The following is a 23659-nucleotide window of genomic DNA, read 5'->3' on the forward strand; positions in this document are numbered from 1 at the left end:
GAACCATTCAGGGTGGAATTCTCAACCCAATAAATATTGCTAGAGTAATTGTGAATGATGTTGCCAATAGAGCGCTATTTTCGCGGCTCAGCACTGTCAACCCTGTCGGGTGATAGTACTTACTCTGGCATTATCGCTCAAGCTAATTAATTGGGGGATAATGTCTGTGCCCCTGATTGGCAACAGATAGAGAACTTGATGATCCCTCTAAATTAAAATGCTCTAAATGAAATAAGTTTATGTAAGAAAAGAAAAAATCATTGAGCTAAGGGATACTTGAGATAAAAGTCGGGAAAGGGATACGACATAGTAAGTTAATTGTTATAGTTGTCAAACGAGTGACTTATATAACAATAAGAGATCTTAATGAATTAACTTACTAATAGTATAACAATTATGAGTCATATTGATGAGGTTTGGGAGAAAATGTTTCCTCCCTTATATTTTTATTATGATATAATGTGACTCATTGTGTTTCTAGAGCCAATATCATTACATCTATCAATGCAGATCTGTGCAGCATCTCCGAATGGGGAGGTAGACAGTATTTACAAATTGCGCTCTCCAAATTAGATGATCTCCCACCAATCACATTTCAAGACGATATCATCGTGCCAAATTCTAAAATAGATATGGTAGGCCTCGCCATTTCCTCTAATATATCATGGAAGTCACACATCCTCAACATTGCTAAAGCTGCCTCCCGAAAGCTGGGAATGCTGTAGAGATGCCGTAGCTACTTCAATCCTAAGCAGTTGCTTCAAGTATATGAGGGATTCATTCGTCCTAACTTGGAGTACTGCTCTCATATCTGGGGTGGCTCCTCTTTTGTCCAACTATTCGATAGGGTGGAATCAAAGGCATTTCGTCTTATTAACTCTCCTCCTTTAGTCGACAATCTCTCTTCCCTTTCTCTTCGCCGCAATGTTGCTTCACTCTCTCTCTTTTACAGGTACTTTAACGGGCAATGTTCGGTGGATTTGGCATCCTGTGTACCGCCGGCAAGGCCGTGGGCTCGTAACACACGTCTTGCCCGCGGTGCCCACCGTTTCTCTGTGGATGTGGGTCACACTAGAATAACCCGTTATAGTACCTCCTTCTTTCCTCACACAGCCAAACTGTGGAATGCTCTGCCTTCTTCTGTGTTTCCATGCTCTTACAATCTGTCTCACTTTAAAAAGCTGGTTTACCGGCATCTTCGAGGTGTAGATTAATAAAGTATAACCTTTTTTTTCCATATTTACAATTTCTTTCCGTTCTTTTTTTTTTCGCCCCCCAGGCTCCGTTGTGGGTCGTTTGACCTGTGCCCGGGTGGGCAAATTCCCGTAAAAAAAAAAGAAAAAAGTAATGATTATGACTTGCTTGGTGATGGGATTACTAAGTATAATACACATCTTTGGGATAACATAACTGACTGCTATAACATGAATCTTTATCCCTCTGTAAGATCAATAGGTATTTGACAAAAATATTGGATAACAATACCGAATATTTAGGCCAAAGATACGATCACCACAAATTGTTGTACATAGTTCATTACTGAGGAGTGATACTGTATTAACTATAATTACCTGTACCTGTTATGAGGCATTCCTACGCAACTCCCAGTGATCAGGGTTTGAAATCTCGGTTTGAGAAATCCGAGACAACCATAGGTTTCTTCTTTGGATTTTTAGTTTTTTGTGTTCCTCCCCGATTTGGTATCTTGGGTATTCAGTAAAGGGAAAGGCTGGAGTGCTTACTGGATTTATTTTCACAACCCAGAATGCAACAAAAGTGTGGCATCGCTATAGCAACTGCTACAACAGCCACCAAGACACTAAAAGTAGAATGAAATGAGCCGACGTCCATAAGATTCCTCTCGTTTATAGTCTCAAGTGATCTCACAGGATCGCGCGCCTTACACACAATGCCCCTGAATAGTGACGTCAGAGTTTGATGAAGCCTATCAAAAAATCCTCAATTGACTCCATGTAGCGAGATAATATGTTTCTTAAAATCGTTGTTATATGTTGGTGATTTAGTGGAAAGCATGATCATGAATCATATATCTGAATGCCCTAAATCAAATACCAAAAAAAATATATATATATATATATATATATATATATATATATATATATATATATATATATATATATATATATATATATATATAATATATATATATATATTTATATATATTATTACAGAATATAAACGTGTTGAATTAATATATATATACTTTTTATATAAATTAATTCTTTAGTTTTCACATGTTCTTCCTTAAAGTTGTAGTGGATTTCTCCCCTACAAACGCTGTTTGTCGCTGCCGAGCCGACCCCACCAATTCCCCAGTGTATGCCTCGTGGTCTGGGTCAACCAGCGCCGCCATACATCACGGAGCGGGGGTCAACTACTAAGCCACGTCTACCCCCGCTATTTAAGATCTGACCTCGTGGTGACCTGCCTCTTTCTACCCACACCAACCAGCCAGCAACACCTCCTCCTCCGCCGCTGCCTGGCGGCCCTCGCTCCTCCTCCGCCTGCCTGGTGGTCCTCTCTCCCGCCGGCGAGCATGGCGACCCACAAGCTGTCCTTCTCTGAGCGTCCTCACCAACCAGCTCTCTCTACATCACGCTTGTAACCATGCTGCCTTCCCAGCACCAAGCTGCATTGTACATCCAATACAACATGTATATAGAGAGCACATTGTGAGTTTTCTTTCTCCATTCCATCCTGAGTGTGAACCAAACATTTGAAACCCCACAAAGTCATATACTGTACAGCGATATTTTATCCCACACGATAACTTGTTCCTTCAGGTTGTGAACTCATCAAATGAAACGACTCAAGTTCTAGGAAGTAGGGAACCATCACATCCGAAGCAGCTAGACCAGTACCCACAAAGGACAGCAAACACACCCACTGAGACAAATGCAGTATATCATAGAAAACGTTGTCTCAGACATGTTCAAGGGGGCCTTAAATGACCTGGAATTGGATCATCTGCAGATGGTGAATGCCACTCACACCAGGCATTTGCCTAATATAGGAACTTGTCTAGTATGAGTGCAATAAAGGGATTATTTAGCCTTTTAAGACAACGATCAACAAACAATGAAGGGAACCCAAGTTTTTGTGCAATGTACTGAATGTGTTGCAGTTCCTCAAAAAATTCAGAATCACAAATTTGCAAAAATCTCTAAAACATAGCAGCAAAAATTGACATTTTGGTTGATTCGTGGTGACTCGATAAAAAATTTACGAAACTGTCTACCTGTGTAGGCTTTCTGTACACCTTAAATTTGTAGTTATGACCATTTCTAATGATAAGCATATCAAGAAATGGAAGGGATCCATTTATTTCTCTTTCAATTCTGAAGGTAATACTAGGACAAGATCATTAAGTTTGTCCAAACAATCTAGTGAATCCCTGTTTCTTGGCCATAGACAAAGAACATTATCTACATATCTATACCATGGAGGAATAAAGTTCCCTATATTGGTAGTAATCTAGCCTCAAAAAACTCCATATAAATACAGGCTAGAGGAGCACAAAGACAATTACCCATGCTCATGCCAAATATTTGCTTGAAAAACTTCCATATGTTCTAAAACATTGTCAGTAATGCATTACTCTATCAATTTGAGAAAAATGTCATGTTTAATTGTTAAATCTAACAGATACAATCTATCTTTAAGGAATGAAATTAGGTCATTACGGTAAAGGTGGTGTGTGGATTAGTGGATCCCATGTTATTGTGTGTGTGAACAAGATGTAAAATAACTTATTAAAATTAAACAAGGTAGTTGACTGACCTGTGACAACATGGACCGTGACGTTGGCAGGTGTGGCCAAGTGAGGGTCACAGGTGTAGGTGCCGGCGTGTGAAGGCCTCACGTGAGACACCACCAGGCTGCTGGTGTAGTTGTGGTGCTCCACCTGCACGGACAGCCTTTCTCTTATTGTCCGCCCTCACACACAAACTGAACTATACAAGTAAGGCCTACTACTCCAGTCTGATACAGTCACTGTTCATTAATGATTACTGTAAGAAAAAATATCTTTAAATATGCCCTTTACCTGACACTAAGATTGTTCCACATATATATATATATATATATATATATATATATATATATATATATATATATATATATATATATATATATATATATATATATATATATATATATATATATATATATATATATATATATATAGCTAATATGAAACTGCTTTACATTTACATAATAACATTCCATCCTACAGATTGTTGTTCATCACGTGTATTAGATACTAATATAACCATCCCACTGTCCAATACGTTTACTGACGTAAATATTCTCACCTGTAGTGCCTCCAGTCTGCCGTAGTTAACCATGGTGTTGTTGTGGTACCAGAAGATATAAACGGGCGGTAAGGGAGCATTTTGCACATAGCAATCAAGTGCCAGATGAGAACCCTCCTCAATGTGTACCTCACTGGGGCCGGCAACAACAGCCTCCGCTTCTGTCATTGCAGGGAAAGAAATACTGAGATTACGCACACAAATACCAATATACTGACGCCATATGTAGCTAAACTGATACAAGCTAGGATCAGGGTTGAAACAAGAGGCCATCCAGGTCACACACGGTTTCCTTCCCTCTCACACACAAAGGAGAGGGCTAAACATTCAGATCAAGGAAGAATTAGACCCCCTTGGATGTCACATTGTCTTAAAATATATGATCGACTTGGAATTTAGCTGAGACACCTGAAGATTATGGTTAACTGTAATTTAAAGGGCGTGTACTCCTCCTGCGGCCTAATGACCCCACGATGACTCATAATGATCTCACTTCCAGTCAGACATAAACCCAGTATTTGCAGATCTTGCAAAATCCTGCTAGTGGGTGTGAAGTCCATGTCACTAGACTTCCCCCAGTTGAGTCATATCTCTGTCACTCTCACATTAGAAGGAAACCAGACGACCATGGCAGCCAGTAAGCAGTCAGAAAGCAGGAAAGCCCGTCCAGGATGGCGACAACAATGCACCCCCTGCTGGCTTATTCCTGTGAAACTTGACGCAGAGAAACCCTATGGAGAGAATGACGTAGTGTCGCTGCCAGCAAACCCTCTATTCATCTTGGATATGCTGGATGCAGGGATGTCCCCAGCTGGGATCCTGTCATCATTGTTCCAGCCAGGCCGCCAGCCCGACGACACCATCTGGTACCATAGTTATCTAGGGACGATGGAGCCGACTCGGTGCCTCTCTTTGACCCAGGGGCCTTGCCTTAATTGATTGGATAGGAAGGGGCTGACCTTAGTTGTGCTGGTCTGAATCAACGTGCTGGTTACAGTCAGCGTTTACAACGTCCAAACTACTTGTGAATGACAGTTGCTAGAAGCAAGGAGGAGGAGAGAAGTGAGAAGTGATGTCCCAGAGGAGTGATACATATTGTCCTGAAAACCCTTGACCCGTTGGTAGTTCTATTAAGGATCAGCCCCATAGGCACCTACCAGTGTAGATGTGTCATGCCGAACCTAATGGAGTGAGGGAAGCGTGCCACGGTGCAACACAACAGTTCACGGAGGTGTTAGTACGGATGGAATGGTGGTCACTGTGGATATGATCGATGCTGTGTGTCCTGATCGAAGTTGGAGGAGAAGATTCTTGTGGAGTTGTTGAGAAGAGGGAAGAGGATCCTATGTCCTGTGGGATGGACATTCCCGGTGTTGAAAATTGACGAGCTGGACCCCCCACTATTGGAAAAGCTCCCTTTCCCATTATGAGTTCTGAAACTAACCGCCCAATAAGATATTGCAATTGTGGAGTGAGGCTATGCCGTCCAAATTAGTACCAGGGAAGAAGTACAAACGAAATTATCATTATTAGTAACTCTAGGCAGTTAGTACGTAGTGGATAACGTAGTCAAGAAATTCCACGTCTCCAGAAACGATTTGATCACTGAAAGTTAGTGAACAGTATGCAAGTGTCTGTGGGTGACCTGCCATCTGCAAATGTTAACTCTGTATCTCTGTCTGTTGGCAGATATACCATCATCAGTTGTAAGACGACCAGCTGAAAAACAGGAAATAAGATATACAAAGTGTGTGTGTGTGTGTGTGTGTGTGTGTGTGTGTGTGTGTGTGTGTGATAAGATCTAACAGAGTATCCAACGAAAAAATGTGAAATTATCTGAGAGAATAAAAACCACAATTTCTTAAGTAATTAAGAAAATAAGTGAAGAAAATCCGTTTTGAGAAGATCTGTGAATTGACTTTGAGAAGTAATACATTGAAATGTTAGTAATTTTCAAAATTGATGTTGAAGATTCAGTAAAAGTCGAACAATTGATTTTTGATGAAAACCAAAGGGAGAGAAATAAAAAAATCTATATTCTATATAAATTCATTTGTGCAGGACTAGTAATTAAGTCTTTTGTTTTTCATATGAGGTATTTATTATGAATACTTTTAATTAACTTGATACTGAATTGATTTTATTTTGAGTGATACATAATTGATTTGAATTTTTATTAAAGTATTATGATAAACCATTATATCTTAGAGTGCTTTCATTACTGATTTTTTATATTGAATTTATCCATCATTTTACGTCTCATGATTTTGTGTGATTCATATTTGATATTTTTTTGTGTTTGCTTTTAGAAAATTTTAGGTTCTTACCTTACATACTAAGAGCTGTTTAATAACTATGTGGACATTTACTAAATCTATTTTTTTTTCATTTGTGATATCTAGTGAATTACAGTTTGATGTGTAAATATTGAGAAACATTATTTGTGTTGTCAATTTGATGTGCTAATTAAGTTTACATATTCCTAGCTAGGATTAGGAATGAAAATTTGTGAAACATTTTGTGATTATCTCGCAAATTTTCATATAAGCGACCAGGGGATTATGATTATGATTTATTATTATTATTATTATTATTATAGGTTAGTGTTACACACACATGTCAATAGTGTGCAATATTTTTATTTTCCAAATCAAATCAGTGTGATACTCATACGCCAGGATGTAGGTACACATTTAGTAGTAGAAGGTTCTCATATAGCACCAGACTATTGTGAAATTAGCAGTAATGCAATCATAACCTTGCCTACTCTCCATCATCTTGCATTTGTCACGAACATTACTTCTGAACTGGTACCCAGACCATTTTTCCTGAATATAAATTTCAGCAGTATTCATATTACCTCTCATAAGAATAAATTTCTATCATATATTAATAAAACACAGTTTCCTGACTTACAGGATTCTTTTCCTCTGTATTTATCTTCCTGTATAATCCTACATGGTTTCATTATACCTGCCATCATATTTATCAGTTCCTTGGTTGTTATGATAATTTGTTATAGAAGGATTTCTACGAAAACTTAACAGAAGCAATTGCAAAAGCATGTGCAAGAGCCCAAAGTTTAGCTAAAGCACACTTTATTGCAACATGGTTAGGTATACTTAAGATTTAAACCGGGAGGACTCGGTTGGAGGTGGCCAAGCGGAGTAACAGCACCTTTTGCATTATATAAATATTCACCAAATGAATAACACAATATTATTCACTAAGTCATTCATCATTGACTCAGTTGTTGATGTTATACACGGCTGAGCTTGTAACTCTCTCAAAATTCGAGAGAGGTCAACTAACTAATCAAAACACCCGATTGACACGCCCTCTTACTCAGAGGAGAGGGCCAGATTCTTACCACTAGTTAAGGGGTGAACACCTAACTTAAGTGTTCACATACACTGTTATAAGTGTACTCAAAACATTTCCCTGAAGAGAATTCACAATACATTCTCTCCAAAACTAAGTACTGTGTATATAATTGTTTCAACAATAAAGAACAGCCCAGAAGAAGTGTTTACATCATCCCTGCCACTTATTTAAAACAATTGTGTGAGATACACAAATCGCTATCACATAAATGGCTGCTCTAAGCCTTGTACTTTGTACAAATTGGAGAAATATTTCTTGTTCTTGACGAGTAAACATATAATAGGCAACAAATGTACACGTATATATGATAGGTAGTGAAGGAGAGTGGGTGGCCAGGTGATGCAAGTAAGTGGAAGGTAGCTGAAGGTGGAGCGATTAGGCACAAGCTGAGCCAGAGGACTTACGTGTGACGACGAGGCTGAAGAAGAAGGAGACAGGTGGGTTGGTGGTAAGCTGACACTCATATTGGCCAGCGTCCGTCAGCTGCACTTCCTTCACCCACAGCTCCCACGCCTGCTGACGGTGCAACACAGCACAGTCACTTTAGTCGATTACGGTGTAGAGACAAGAAATTTATTGAAAATTTGATGATCATTATTATTATACATGTAACCAATATACACAATACCCTGTTTCAAAATAATATAAAGAAACTTCACTATCAGCCTAATATATGCTGTACGCAAAGTACGTACATGAACATAGAACCTTAAGGTACGCAAATACTGTACACACTCAATAACAACACAAGAAATGAATAACGTGCAAGGAAATCAAAGAACTTTAATATAAATAATTATTTTAGAATTGCAGTAAATACAGTACAAGAATTCTATATTTTGAGAGTGTTCTCTGTGCATTTTAATAACGTATCTCCACTGATGCCAAAGGGTGTGATTATCAATAACCCCCTGGTAGTGGTATATGGCCCGATACACGCACTCAGCTTTTCACTAATTTATAACTGTGTAGGCCAAAAGTGCATAGTTAAACTTGACTGTGCAAGTGTATTCACACTGCACAGTTTGTTGGTCAGTTATATGTAAAGTACTTATTGTTTGCCGTGATAAAAACTTGCATCCCAGCGAATTGGAGGATGGAACATAGACTACGTTGGTGAAAGTTTTCAAGTGCCTTGAGGTGCCTCCTGTATATGACTCGTGTCTCGCTGCCAAAAAAGTAGGGGGGGGGGAGAAGATCACTGCTCCATATCCGTGCAATTTTGTAAATAATTTTAGCTCCCTACCGCTGGATACACGGGTACGGGGCCTGCCAAAGGCTTGACATGCACATCTGATCCGATGTTGAATCTCTTCATCCTTGTTCGTGGGAGCCGAGATTATGAAAGTGGGTAAAATTAGAGAGGGTAATACTGTTAAGCCGGATGGATGGGGGTGGTGTGGCTGAACCAGGGGCAGGTTCAAAAAGAATCTGAGTCTTACGTACATTCACCTCAAGATCGAAATGTGCATACGCATTTGTGTGGTGTTCAGGATATCCTGAACACCACACGTCTGCATACGTAAGTTCAGTAATGGAAGCTGTCGGCATCTTTGTTCCTGCCTGGAGTCGTCTTATGTTGAAAAAATCCTTCATCCGGTACTGGATGTCCACCCTGATGGCTAAAATGACACTGGCACAAATAAGGAAGGCTTGAACGGCAGTGTCCTGCCCAAAGGCACCAAGATTGAATTTTTCCCCAACCAAGCGGGGTTAAACAAGGTTTTGTACTAGCACCATCTCTCTTTTCCACATTCTTGGTTGCCAATTCTTACTCGTGCCAGTGCTAACACACACACACGACTTTGCATATTACTATCTGCAATGGTTATAGTTCAAATATTCATGCATTATATATCTTTTATTCCAGTTCCCTACGTCTGAGCAAGAATGGAAAGGTATTGCCAAACAATTTCAAGAGAAATAGAAATTTCCACACTGTTTTGGAGCTCTAGATGGGAAACATGTGCAGATCATTCCACCTGCTGGAAGCAGATCCTCGTATTATAATTACAAGGACTATCATAGCAAAGTTTTCATGGCAATGGCAAATGCAAATAAGAATTTTTTTTTTTGTGATTTTGGCAGAAATGGGCCGGCGTGTTTCTGATGCTGGAGTATTAGATTATATAGAAATATGTGATAAACTTGTCAATTAGAGATTAAATATTCCACCTGCTGAAAAAATTGGTAATACAGATATTGAACTTGCGTTTGTATTTATTAGTGACGAAGCTTTTGATCTAAGTAAGAATCTTGTCAAACCATTTAGCCAAAGGGACTTGACCAATGAGCACAGAGTATTTAATTATAGGCTATCTAGAGCTCGCAGATTTGTTGAAAGCGTGTTTAGTATACTGGCAGCACGATTCAGAATTGTTCATACAAAATAAACTTGCAACCATCTAACATAACCAGTGTTGTCATGGCATGCTCCATCTTGCATAATTTCTGATGAGAAACTTCTAATCCAGACACAACACGGGATTGTTTGGGTCAAGAAGACCATTGTGTTCTGTTGGGTACTCGGGGTGTAAGAACAGATGAAAGTAATTTACTCGATCTGAATCGAGGTCATAGCCGGAATGCTGGAGATGCTGCAAAACAGATTCGAGAAGCATTTTGTAATTACTTCATCAACGAAGGGAGAATGGTATGGAGTCAGAAAGCAGACATAGCCTAGGATATCTTGAGTTAGTATACTGCATAGGACATTAGTATGTTTTCTTTAAATTATCGAAATTACTAGATGTATTATGCATTGGTTGAAGTTCTGTGTCTGCATATTCTTTTGCTTGCTAGTTTGTATGTTGAATGGGAAGACACAAGTTACGTATTTGCTAGCTACCTATACATTTACATAAAATGTAATATACTGTTATACTAATCAGTGATTAAAAAATTAGTAGATAATCAACAAAATGTTTAGCTTACTTCAGGTTCCCGACCTTTTCAAGCTGGACGTTGATGCACCCGGTGTCACGTGGTCCAATAAAAAGTTCAGGAGGTTGAAATACCATAGCCGAGGAGTATTGATGTTGTCAGTACCTGCCCCGGACTTCTTTGATTCTAACTGTTTTTCATTTTTTGCCTGGTATACAGTACACTTCTCAGGTTGTTTATTTTCTTCACGACTGCATTTCGCTCTGCCACCAGATCCACTTCTCTCATCTTTCCAACAAGTTTTTTGTAAGCTGATGCTTTTAATTTCTCATACATATTCATGGCTTCGGTAAAGCCCAATAATTTCTGTTACAAACTCCCTCGCATGTCCGACATCATGCCGACACGGAAATTGCCTGAGAAAATTTTTGGATTTGCCTCCACACTTCAAATCAGAACAGTTAACTTTTCTGTCACTGACAGATATCGCTCCAGCCAAGATTTTAGCCTGTACAGTTAAAACCGTGCAGATAATTATTCAGCAACACGTTCTGGATTAACTGTACATATTTTATCTGCCCAGATAATCTAGAGTGAAAAACTGAGCGTGTGTAGTGGGCCTAAGGTCTCTAACAACAGGAATATAATGTAACAATCTTTAGAAAGGTTATGTTACCTCAAGCTCTGAGTACCAATGTACCGGAGACATGCAAAACGATTAAAGGACACATATTTCAGGGTATCAATTTTATTCTAAACATTTCAATAATTAGATCTTATGACCTCCTTCGTGGATTTTTATATATCAATTAAAGAAAACTTGGCTAATGATGCAAAAAATGTACTTGTGAAAGCTCAAATGAAACATTGTTAGAGCACATTATGCCGCTTGAAAATTTTGCATATATTTAAAATAAACAAATCTTGTCTAATAAGAAAAAGTTGCAATCCTAAACTTCATTCAAATATGCTCGGAGATGGAAACACCAGTCGAGGAATATCACCGCCAAAATGAGTACGGTGTGAGAGACAGTACAGAGTGAGGAACGAGAATGAGTGTAGAGTGAGGAGTGACCATGTGTAGAGAATAAGGAAAGAGAATGTGTTGAGAATGAAGAGTGTGTACGGGTTGAGGAGTGAGTGTGTGTAGAGAGTAAGGAATGAGAGTTTTGAAAGGGAGGATTAAAAGTGTATAGAGAATGAGGAGCGAGAAGAGTGTAGAGATTGAGGAGTATGAATGTGTGTATAGAGTTAGGAGTGAGAATGTGTAGAGAGTGATGAGTGAGAGTGTGTAGGGCGTGGGGAGTAAGAGTTTGTAGAGAGTGAGGAATGAGAGTGTGTAGGGCGTGGGGAGTGAGAGTTTGAAGAGAGTGAGGAATGAGTGTGTGTAGGGCGTGGGGAGTAAGAGTGTGTAGGGAGTGAGGAGTGAGAGTGTGTAGTGCGTGGGGAGTGAGAGTTTGTAGAGAGTGAGGAAGGAGTGTGTGTAGGGTGTGGGGAGTGAGAGTTTGTAGAGAATGAGTAGAGTGTGTAGGGCGTGGGGAGTAGAGTTTGTAGAGAGTGAGGAATGAGAGTGTGTAGGGCGTGGGGAGTGAGAGTTTGAAGAGAGTGAGGAATGAGTGTGTGTAGGGCGTGGGGAGTAAGAGTGTGTAGGGAGTGAGGAGTGAGAGTGTGTAGTGCGTGGGGAGTGAGAGTTTGTAGAGAGTGAGGAAGGAGTGTGTGTAGGGTGTGGGGAGTGAGAGTTTGTAGAGTGTGTAGGGCGTGGGGAGTAAGTTTGTAGAGAGTGAGGAATGAGAGTGTGTAGGGCGTGGGGAGTGAGAGTTTGTAGAGAGTGTGTGGGGCGTGGGGAGGTAAGTTTGTAGAAGTGAGGAATGAAAAAGAGGTATGTAGGGCGTGGGGAGTAGAGTTTGTAGAGTGAGGAATGAGAGTGTGTAGAGGCGTGGGGAGTGAGTGTTTGTAGAGAGTGAGGAATGAGAGTGCTGTAGGAGGGGTGAGAGTTTGTAGAGAGTGAGGAATGAGGTGTGTAGGGGCGTGGGGGGTGAGAGTTTGTAGAGAGTGAGGAGTGAGGCTCATGTAGAAGTGAGGAATGAGGTGTAGAAAGTGAGGAGTAGCAGGGAGTGTGTAGGGCGTGGGGGAGTGAGAGTTTGTAGGGTGTGTAGGGCGTGGGGAGTAAGAGTGTGTAGGGAGTGAGGAGTGAGAGTGTGTAGTGCGTGGGGAGTGAGAGTTTGTAGAGAGTGAGGAATGAGAGTGTAGGGCGTGGGGAGTAAGAGTTTGAAGAGAGTGAGGAATGAGTGTGTGTAGGGCGTGGGGAGTGAGAGTTTGTAGAGAGTGAGGAGTGAGAATGTGTAGAAAGTGAGGAATGAGAGTGTGTAGGGAGTGAGGAGTGAGAGTGTGTAGGGCGTGGGGAGTGAGAGTTTGTAGAGAGTGAGGAATGAGAATGTGTAGAAAGTGAGGAATGAGTGTGTGTAGGGAGTGAGGAGTGAGTGTGTATGGCGTGGGGAGTGGGAGCATTTTCCCTCCTCAACCCCAGTACCACCCACAGAAGATACCTACCTGACACACCCCTCCCCTCTCCCTCCCACTTACAAGCGAATGCTTCAAATTCTAACTTCTGAGTTCAGGTTTCACACCTCAAAGAAAGAAGGCATTGGCAACACAAAGTGGTAAATGCAGGAATGGAGCCATCTTTACAGTCCGGCCAAAAGTCATATTTCAGGTAGTTTTGGCTTACCCGGTTAAGTGCCAAAGTTAGAGACACACGCACGAACACACATGGCGTCTCTATGCACATTTCCTCTATGAACTGTATATTTTACCGACGATATATGGTGAAATGATAATGTATTTTATACTGTATTACTTTAATATAACATTATCAATGATATAGTAACTGTCAGTCAGAAGCTAAGACGCAGTGCCTCGCCATACTTTCGAGTTATAATGTAATATATGTATCCGTGTAAAACAATTATTTTATCGAGCATAAAGAAATGGTTGCGGTGAACACTTACCGTTTCATGTCATATTATATAAGTATGGTGATAGGAATATAAAAAGTTATGGATTAGGAGAAATAAATTACTTATATGTTACAAACACACTAAAGAAAAATAACCCATATTATGTCTGCTAGACACCTGAATTATGATAACAGTTCATTTTAGAACATGTCAGTGTAGACGTCCACTTTGAACTATACCACTTAACGGTGATAATATTTATCTTATGTGAGTGCCGGGAGGACAGATGGTATATAAAAGCACTATAGTAGAGAGGTTCATAATGGAGACTGGTGGTGATGGGTATATTATTGACGCCAGTCTCACTGCAAATGATAATTTATTGTAATATGGAAACGACGATTTTATGGACAGTTCAAGCCATTCACTCCAACATTTAACTTATCCGAGGTTATGACGTGGTGATACAGCAACCGTTCAGTCATTCCACCAGCTATAACCATAAGAGACCAACACCACGATCTCCCAGAGAGGGCAATTTGTCGGCATGCGTAACATGGGGTTAAGTATCAACGAGATGGCAAGGCAAATGGGAGTTTCAAGATCGGCAATGCGGTGTTGGTTACAGCACCATCCTCGCCATCGCCACCTACTGCCACCGGCAGTCCCCCGCCCACCTCGCACAGTCCGCCACTACAACAAAATTCAGCCCATAAGAGCCAGCACCGATAGATATAAGAATAGAACCATCCCATCTATTGTTAAAATAATAAACAGCTCCTAATTTATGTACTGTACAGCCCTGGAAATGTATTGAACGTATATTATTATGTCTAAATCACATGTAAGTTTGTATATTTTCAGCCACCGGCTGCAACTCTACTAATAAACCGTTTATTATTATTATTATTATTATTATTAAAAAGAGCGAGAGGTCGATCCCTCGACAACAACTGCCATGAATCAGTTCTCAAGGAAGCTAGAAATAAGAGAACAAAGTGGAGGAGAGAAACCATAAGAGGGAAGTTTAGAAAGGAAAGACTTGTGCCATACCCTGTAAAATGCTTTGGAGATGTAGAAGGTCACAACGAAAATTTCCTCGTAATCCCTAAGAGAGGATGACCAAAGATGGGTGCAGTAGGAGAGCAGATCACCAATAGATCTCGCCTGGCGAAAGCCATACTGGTGATCCGATGAAAGAAAAAGGCGTTCAAGGTGTCGGAGAAAATGAGAGTTTAATATAGTTTCGAAAATCCTAGAGAGGGATGAAGTTATGGCAATGGGGCGATAATTAGAGGGAATAGAATGGTCACCCTTCTTCGGGATGGGCTGAACAGAGACATGCTTCCAAGAAGAAGGGAATGTTTGGGTTTGAGGCAAAGGCGAAAGAGGCGAGCAGCAATTTAATGACTTAACATGTAACATCGAATCTTAATGATAATGTTTAACCAGAGAAACTCTTCTGTTCACCGGTATATGCGGAGGGGGGAAGAAAATGAAGTAAGAAGGGGAAGAATGATATATGGGATAAGGGAACTACTATAACTGTAAATGTGGCAAACGAGATTTGTATTTCACTTAGACTCCTATCCAGGAAATCTCTGAGTACGGAAAAGTGCTAACACTAAAAAAAAAAAAAAAATTATAAACAGGGTTCGCAAAGGATTTTTTGGGTGTCCGTAATGGGAAATCCGTTTAATTGTATATCATTACCAATAAACCTTTGCAGATAAAAAGGATATATTATCTTTCTCATAACTCTTATTGTACAAAAAGGTATATAAACCTCAATACACTAGAAACCCTTAGCTTGCAGAAGGCTATATATCATGTTGAAGAAAAGCCCTATTGAAATAACTCGGCAGTGATCTTCCTCACATAGTGTTTGTATGCCATTTACCTCTTTCACCCTCCAGTGACACACACCTAGGCCAAGACAGTCCTCACAGGTCTTTCACTTATATGGTGGATGGTGTAAAAGGCAGTACCATAAACACTATATTGTAGGTGGTATCACCATTCACGACTCACACCATAACGATCCAACTTCGCAATAGTTAGTTTCGGGGGGATCGGTGGTAGAAGCGGTACCGTTCTTGCCTCACAAGCGAGATGTCAAGGGTTCGATTCCCGGGCCGGTGGAAGTTGTTTGGACATACTTCCTAGCCCCCATTAGTCCCTGTTCACCTAGCAGTAAAGTAGGTACCTGTTGTAAGTCGAAAGTTGCGAATTGGTATTCAGGGAAAGTTGTTGGAGCTTCCAATAACTTGATGACATAAGCCACTAACTCTTCAGGCTTCTATGCCCTTGACTCTTCAGGCTTCTACGCCCTTAACTCATGAGACATAAAGGCAAGCATGAACTTAGCATGCTTCCCTGTTGGGCGCTGTAAACGCTTCTGCGCTTCACCTTACACAAGGATGTAGGGGAGTGCCCAATAAAAAAAAAAAAAAATTAGTCAGTTTCCACAAAGACGGGTCATGACTTTCTTTTCTAGCACGCCCGCACCCTTAGCCAACACGGTCACTATCTGACGAAGCTCATTGTCACTTAAAATATTTTTTTAAGTAAAAAAAAAAAAAAGCTCCAACAACAAGGAACTGCATACCCTCATCCGGGGAGGGCTCGCACCGCTGAGCGTGGTGCTAATGTCTGTGAAAAAGAAGTCATTGGCTCACTTGGTATATTAGAAACCGAGGGCGTTTTGAGTATTCTCTTATCCCATATATCATCCTTCCCCTTAGTTCATTTTCTCCCTTCCTCTTCATGTACAGTAGAGTTTCTTTGGTTAAACATTATCATTAAGATTGGATGTTACATGTTAAGGCATTAAATTGCCAACTCCGCACTTTTGTCACCTCCTTATCACACATAGTAATTATTATATTCTGCTAACTGTAAGGAGTGAGGGGCGAGAGAGTAAACTTTACCTCCATATGGTCAGCGTGGACGACAGAGAAACGGGTCTCGGAAGCGTACACCTGTTGTCCCACCGTTAGCAGCTGGTCGTCATCTCTCTTCAGCCACGCCACCTGCACATCGTTGGTAAGAAAAGTACCCAAATAATTAAGCTGATAAAATAAACATCAATATTATTTGTATGTGTAATATCAGACCCTGAAATTTATTATTTTGAAACACAAGTCCTCAACCTATTTTTATTTTTACCACAAAAATCTCTATCCAGGTACCGCATCTGGGAATCGCCAACAATTAAGGTTTTCGTACCTTCCTTGTCAGCCCTGTTCCTGACTATGGTAACGTCAAATTCGTCTATCAAGCGACTAAAAGAGTTTTTACACTTATATTTTGTCGTTTCCTTGGTATTTTTCTCACTACCAGTTTGGTCGTTCCTCTCCTCACAACCTCCAATACTGTGAACGCTACTGTGACTGCGTGAGGGCGGGCAGACGCCGGGGCAGCAGGGAGAGGCTGGAGAGACTGGCAATGTGGGTGTTGCCAACTTCAGCGAAATATAATTTTTTTTATTTACGTTTTTCCATTATTATACTACAATATGATTAGTGTTAAATATTGATGTTAGTAAATGCCGGTACAGTGCATCAGTGATTAGTGTGACCACTGGGCCGTGAGTGGAGAGCATGGAGTGGTTAAGAGCTGTTTGGTGGCCACAGGTACAATGATTCCTAAAGGAGTATTCGCGGTTTTGGCTTTTCGCTGGGGTTTCAGGAACGTAATTCCTGCGAAAAACACGGGATTACTGTATATATATTTTTCAATACTTAGATGATACCGTATTTAAGTCATATTTTTAGAAGAAATTACTTGCTTCAAGGCAAACTCAGCTGCATTCCTCTGGGATAATTCTCAGTGCCTGGGACGTAAGGATTAGATAGATTGCCCCGAGGGGGCTAGTTTATTGGGCACCCCCTTACATCCTGTGCAAGGTGAAGTGCAGAAGCGTTTACAGTGCCCATCGGGGAAGCATGCATAGTTCATGCTTGCCTTTATGACTTATGCATTAAGGACGTAAAAGCCTGAAGGGTCATGGATTTTGTCAGCAAGTTACATAAAGTAACAGAATGATGAGTGTGTGGGGGGATTCCCGGTACAATTTATCTGTTTATGGCAAAGTGTGGCAGGTCCCTAATAATGTTAAGTGCCTGGCCGGTCTCTCGGAGGAAGGATATCTGGTCAGGGAGGGAAGAGGTGTTGGAAACTGGTAGGGACCTGTAGGGGGAGGTCATAGGACAAGTGAGGATGTGGTGAGAGAGGGTGTGAGAGTTGGTTGGCCACAAAGTTTACAAACAGTGCGGCCAGGCTCAGGGTTGCCAATGAACTAGGCATGGCGAAGTACAGTGGGGGTGGAGGTGATATGGTGTGGTGGGACAGGTACAGTAGGGGTGGAGGGAGGCACATAGACATTGACAATATTGAGGGACATACCTTTTAGTGTGATTGTGATGGCGTTTGCGTCGGCATGGCGGTAGGGTACAGGTAGCCGGGGGTGGTGCCCTCAGGTCTAATAGGTAGCCCTGGTGGAGACAGCACAGACACAGGAGTGGGTGCGGCTTGCGGTGGGTGGACAGGTTGGGACACCACGGTTTCGTGAAGATGAGGCAGGACTTCGCTCCGCTACACCAGTAGTGAAGACCGCAGGAGGTGGAGTAGGCAGTGAGCAGGGGGGGCTCACAGGGGGACAACCAGCTTGTGTCAAACCAGAAGAGAGGAGTGACTGGGTGGCAACAGAGGGCAAGAGTAAGTCGGAGATGGTGGTACAGAGTGTAGCGAGGAGTTTTTCAATACGGTTGGTAAATTTTTGGAAGAGGGATATGTGGGGGACAACGGTGGGAACACAAGGCCTGACAGCGTCAGAGTAGAGATGGGGAGGACGCCCAGTAATAGTCGAGTTATGTGGATGATATGGACACAAAGTAGTACCTTAAGCTGTGTATTATTATATTACTCTTATATTACTCTTATTAATTATGTATAGTAAAGTATTACAGAACATGTATTAATTCTATGTAATATCTCCATTTATTATGCACCATGTTATGTATATAAATTATCATATTTATACTTTATGTATTCAGCTTGTGAATGCTGGCATCTGTACATGCAGCGCGCAGTAATACATAGAGAGAGTGAAGACTGCCAGTCCTTGTGGTGCGGAAGTGAGCTTCTTGGTCCCTTTGTATATATATCTCCCGTACGAGAATAAGAACCTACTTCTAAGATAACAAGTGTTTATATATACCTTCAGTAGTATAGAACATTTTGGAGGTATCAAGACGAACACAGATTATGAGACGGCCGGGACTGCTGTGTTGCAGTCAGGTGAGGCTTTAATAAGTATATTTATGTAGTGTAATTTGATCATATTATACAAATTGTCTCCTGATGTATCAACAGTTGTAACATGCTAGTTAACAGGCTATGTACTGTATATTGATTGTACTATTCATACTATGTGTCCTGAGATAACAGCATTTGTTATATGTGAATTGTTCTTTAACAGGTTTTGATCGAATTATATGGTACGAGTCAACGTTGAAAGTTTATTTCTCTAGCAACAAACCAATAACGCTCCTATGAGCGTTAACAGTCAAAACGGATACAGGAGGGCTGTCGAAGGGAATTCTCAACTCCGATGAGGACCAATGCCGGGAGTTCAGCATGGGAGAGCGTAGGTCGTCAATCAATCAGCCACCCACCCACAGTGAGGAAGAGGAAGGTCTGTAATCACAAGAAAGTCCTCAAGGCAATTCCACAGAAAGAGAGCCCCGTGGGAGTAAAGGAAGTCATTTGAAAGACGACGGGCTCCGCACTGAACGAGGGCTGGGAATCTTTTGGGACCTGGAAAAGGACAAACTAGAGGTCCGGGTCCAGATCCCTAAGACACTAGAGACGAAACGAAGCCTTTGAGTATAGTCAGCCCCATATATGACCCACTGGGACTCATCGCTCCGAGCGTCACAAGAGCCAAAATTATATATATTCCAAGATGAGTGTAGACAAGGCATTGGGTTGAATAACGAATCTCCTTCGTGTGTGGCAAGCCAAGCTAGCCCCTCTGAAGCAGCAGACCATACCTCGACTCGAGCTCTGCGTGTCAGTACTGGCTGCCAAGGCAGACAAACAACTGCGACGAGAACTTGAATTACAAATAGACAGATCAGTGTTCCGACCAGACAGTACAGCAGTCCTTCAATACATATGAAACACCGAAAGACGCTTCCATTCCTTCATGGCCAATCGAGTGACAACGATACAAGAGGACTCCAAGGTAGAACAATGGCGCCACGTGACGTCGGCACTGAACCCGGCCGACGACGCTAGTCGTGAATTACATAGAGCAGAGCTCAACGAGGAGGGCAGGTGGATTCGAGGACCTGCTTTCCTCTTGTTGGAAGAAGACAGTTGGCCAAAGAGTCCATTGAGGATTCCAGACCTCAGAGACAGAGGCCCAGATGTGAAGAAGGAAACCACGGTGCTGACGACGAACATTGACCAGGGGGAGGGCACTCTCGATAAGCTGTGGGCCAGGTACTCATCGAGGCATCGACTTCTGAAGAGCGTAGCGTGGATTAGAAGGTTTATAGAATGGCGGCTTGGGAAGCGAAAGAATAAACATCACCGAGAAAATCGGCTCCAGGTCAGCGAATTGGAAGAGGCGAAATTAGCCGTCTTAAGATTGATGCAAAGGAAAGGATTCCCTCGAGAACTAGGAATGTTACAACAGGGACAACCCGTGAGAGATAGCGACATAAGGCGGCTGAAACCTCATCTAGACACAGACGGTCTGATCAGAGTAGGTGGCCGACTGAAACACGCCGCTCTCCACCCAGACCAGGAGAATCCCATGCTATTGCTAAGGGACAACAGGATCACGGGGCTCATCGTGAGAGAGGTACACTCAACTAGAGCTGGACACTCAGGACGAGAACACACTCTTGCCATAATACGTGAGACGTACAGAATACCTAAGTGCCACAAATTACTCGACCGCACAATACGGATGTGTGTGACTTGCCGAAGAAGCAACTGGAGGCCTACCGACCAACGCCAAGCCGACCTGCCAGAAGATCGAGTGCGCCCAGGAGGCCAGCCTTTCACCTACACTGGAATTGATTGCTTAGGCCCTTTTTTGGTTAAACAAGGACGAGCCCGGGCGAAGAGTTGGGGATACTTATTCACCTGCATGACCACCAGAGCCATACACCTAGAAGTCCTCACTTCACTAGACACAGACTCGTTCCTCAATGCCCTGACAAGATTCACCTGCCGCACGGGACCTCCCAAGCATGCTCGGTCTGACAGGGGAACCAACATGATTGGAGCTAGCCGAGAGTTACGAGAGGATGTGAACGGCTGGAAAAACAGTGGCAGGCATTCCAAGAAACCCGAGAAAATCACTCATGACCCGTCAGGCAGGCGGGTGCTCCGCTGTTTTTTTTCATTACTCTCTCTAGGTTTCAGGAGTCATGAGTGTGTTTCTCCACCAACACCCGTAACATGCTTCACACGTAGGTTCAGAATGCACCCGTACTTTAAGGTACTAACAGCCTTTCACAAACTTTGAAGAGGAACTCCTACATCCCACGTGTGCAATCAACCATGAGGTACGTTGATCTCACACCTGGACTTGGCTATTCTCATCACAATTCACCACCATCACCCGTAACATGCTTCAAACATAGGTTCATAATACACCCATACTTTAAGGTGTTACAGCCTTTCACCAACTTTGAAGAGGAACTCCTACATCCCACGTGTGCAATCAACCATGAGGAGCGTTGATTACACACCTGGACTTGGTTATTTTAATCACATACACCCAATACTGGGGAGATAAATGTCTCTATGTACCCACTAGACTCCCGGTCTCAGTGTGTGACCTTTCATTCACTCAGTCTGCACTCAGTTTACTCCCAGTACTTCGTGGACAGTAAGAGAGTGACCATCAGCCAGCGGAGGTGAACCCTGCCCAGCTGAGATAGGGGTTCTACTTTCCAGTTAGTAAGATTTTTCACTGACTGACTGAAGAGATGTGGTGTTGTATGAACCAAAGTGGGGAGATTTGATGAACCAGACGACCACCGACCAAAGTGCGGATGCTGGTCCCAGTGGTTAGTCGTCAGGGACACCTGTTCGCCTCGTGAGTTGCCAGCTATATCTTCTAAACCACCACTAACCACCCACCGGCCACGTGGGTTTTCGTAACCTTGCAACACGGTTGAAACGCGCACCAGAAGGGACGAGGCTACGTGGTCGTTTTCATTGGCAGAACGCATAGTAGACGTCCGTCTCGGTCAAATGCCCGGCGCTGACTGAGACTGGTCAGCGTCACAGCCATCAGGGCGCTCGCCTGCCCCCATGACGTCACCTTTCGCGTATTACTAATAGTTTCTTTGGGACCCACGTAAGATATTTCGACTAGGAACTATCCACAATAACTTTAAATTTTATAATTGCCCCTTAACTTTATGAATCGTGTCTACATTAATTCGATAAAGTACATTTAAATTTATATAGGCCTAGTTCAAAATGCTTCCACCCTCCTGACTGAGGGCGTTGCTTGGAGGCCTTTGCTTTAACTCGCCACGAGGCGTGGGTGTTTCAGCCTGGCCTACTTATGTTTTCCTGTTTGGCAGATCGGTCATTTTTGTTCTGACTTTTCTAAATATCACATTAAAATTTCTTATTATATATATATATATATATATATATATATATATATATATATATATATATATATATATATATATATTATATATAATAAAAAGGAGATATATGTGATAAAGAGATATTGAACCATAAAAATATAAAAATAGATGATAGTATCTTATGTGATACCACTGTCAACACTGTCAACACCCAGTTCAACAAAAAACTGAAGTCCCTATTGAGAGGCAAAGCTACTCTCATTAAACATCTTACTTCAACGTCCCCTCCACTGCCATACATGTACGGTGTAATCAAGACCCACAAGCCCAATAACCCAGCAAGACCCATCATTAGCTCAGTTGGGTCAATCTCTTATAAACTATCTAAATGGTTAGTTTCTTTACTAAATCCCCTAGTTGGCAACATTTCTAACTCCAATATCAAGAATAATATGGATCTGGTTGATAAACTCAATAACTTACACATTAATCATGATTTTAAACTGGTCAGCTTTGATGTAACGTCACTCTTTACAAAGGTCCCAGTTGATGATTTACTAGAGTTCCTCATAGATTCCCTGGATAACATTTCACTGCCCGTCTCGAAAGACGACTTCATCGAACTCATCAAACTATGTATTAAGGATTGCAAATTCGAATTCAATGGGGAATATTATGCTCAAAAATTTGGTATGGCAATGGGTAATCCACTCTCACCTGTATTAAGCAACCTATATATGGAATTCTTTGAAAAGAAACTATTAAGTAATATTTTACCACCCTCAGCAGTCTGGTTTAGATATGTTGATGATGTATTATGTCTCTGGCCATGTAATGAGGACCTAAAAGCTTTCCTACCACAACTTAACAACTTAGCCCCCTCGATCAAATTCACTGTGGAATTAGAGCAAGACTGTAAATTGCCATTCCTAGACTGTCTGATACACAGAATAGGTAACACTTTTAAGTTCAGTATTTATAGAAAACCAACTAATGTGTGTTCATACCTTCATTATTATTCTGCCCACCATAATAAAGTCAAACAGTCAGTATTTTCAACAATGTTTTTACGTGCCTTGAGAATTTGCAGTCCGGAATTCATCGATGAGGAATACAAATATATATATAATATTGGCTCAAACCTTAAATACCCTAGATCTTTCATAGACAAATGCTTAAACATTACTAAGAAAACTTTTTATAGAACTGACCCCAAGCCCACCCATGACCATAAGAATATCTTAATATTACCATTTCACAAAAATTTCTCACACATTCCTGCACAGCTAAAAACCTGGAACGTCAATGTGGCATTTAAAAACTCATGCACTGTTAAACAAATGTTAATCAAGAACTCCCCAACAACACAATTGGTTGCATTTATAAAGTTCCTTGCAAGGAATGTAATATGTTTTACTTAGGCCAGACAGGTAAAGATCTTGCAACTAGAATTAAACAACACAAATACAGT

The 23659-nt window shown here is 41.5% G+C and overlaps 1 protein-coding gene across 3 annotated transcripts in view; it reads right to left on the bottom strand.

The window, feature by feature from the left end:
- LOC121858579 (lachesin-like) overlaps positions 1-23659 on the bottom strand; it is a 34438-nt gene that overhangs the window by 2816 nt on the left and 7963 nt on the right. The window contains exons 3-6 of one of the 3 annotated variants that reach the window (XM_042355068.1): positions 16489-16590; positions 8123-8231; positions 4335-4495; positions 3802-3925 (exon numbers count right to left, since the gene is read on the bottom strand). In XM_042355068.1, the coding sequence (XP_042211002.1) occupies positions 3802-3925; positions 4335-4495; positions 8123-8231; positions 16489-16590 (496 nt within the window). Of the gene's footprint in view, positions 1-3801; positions 4032-4334; positions 4496-8122; positions 8235-16488; positions 16591-23659 lie in introns of those variants that run through there. The other 2 variants (XM_042355067.1, XM_042355069.1) reach the window with 2 other exon arrangements.

This window comes from Homarus americanus, unplaced genomic scaffold (assembly GCF_018991925.1).
Source record: "Homarus americanus isolate GMGI-L3 unplaced genomic scaffold, GMGI_Hamer_2.0 scaffold74, whole genome shotgun sequence".
Lineage (NCBI taxonomy): Eukaryota > Metazoa > Arthropoda > Malacostraca > Decapoda > Nephropidae > Homarus > Homarus americanus.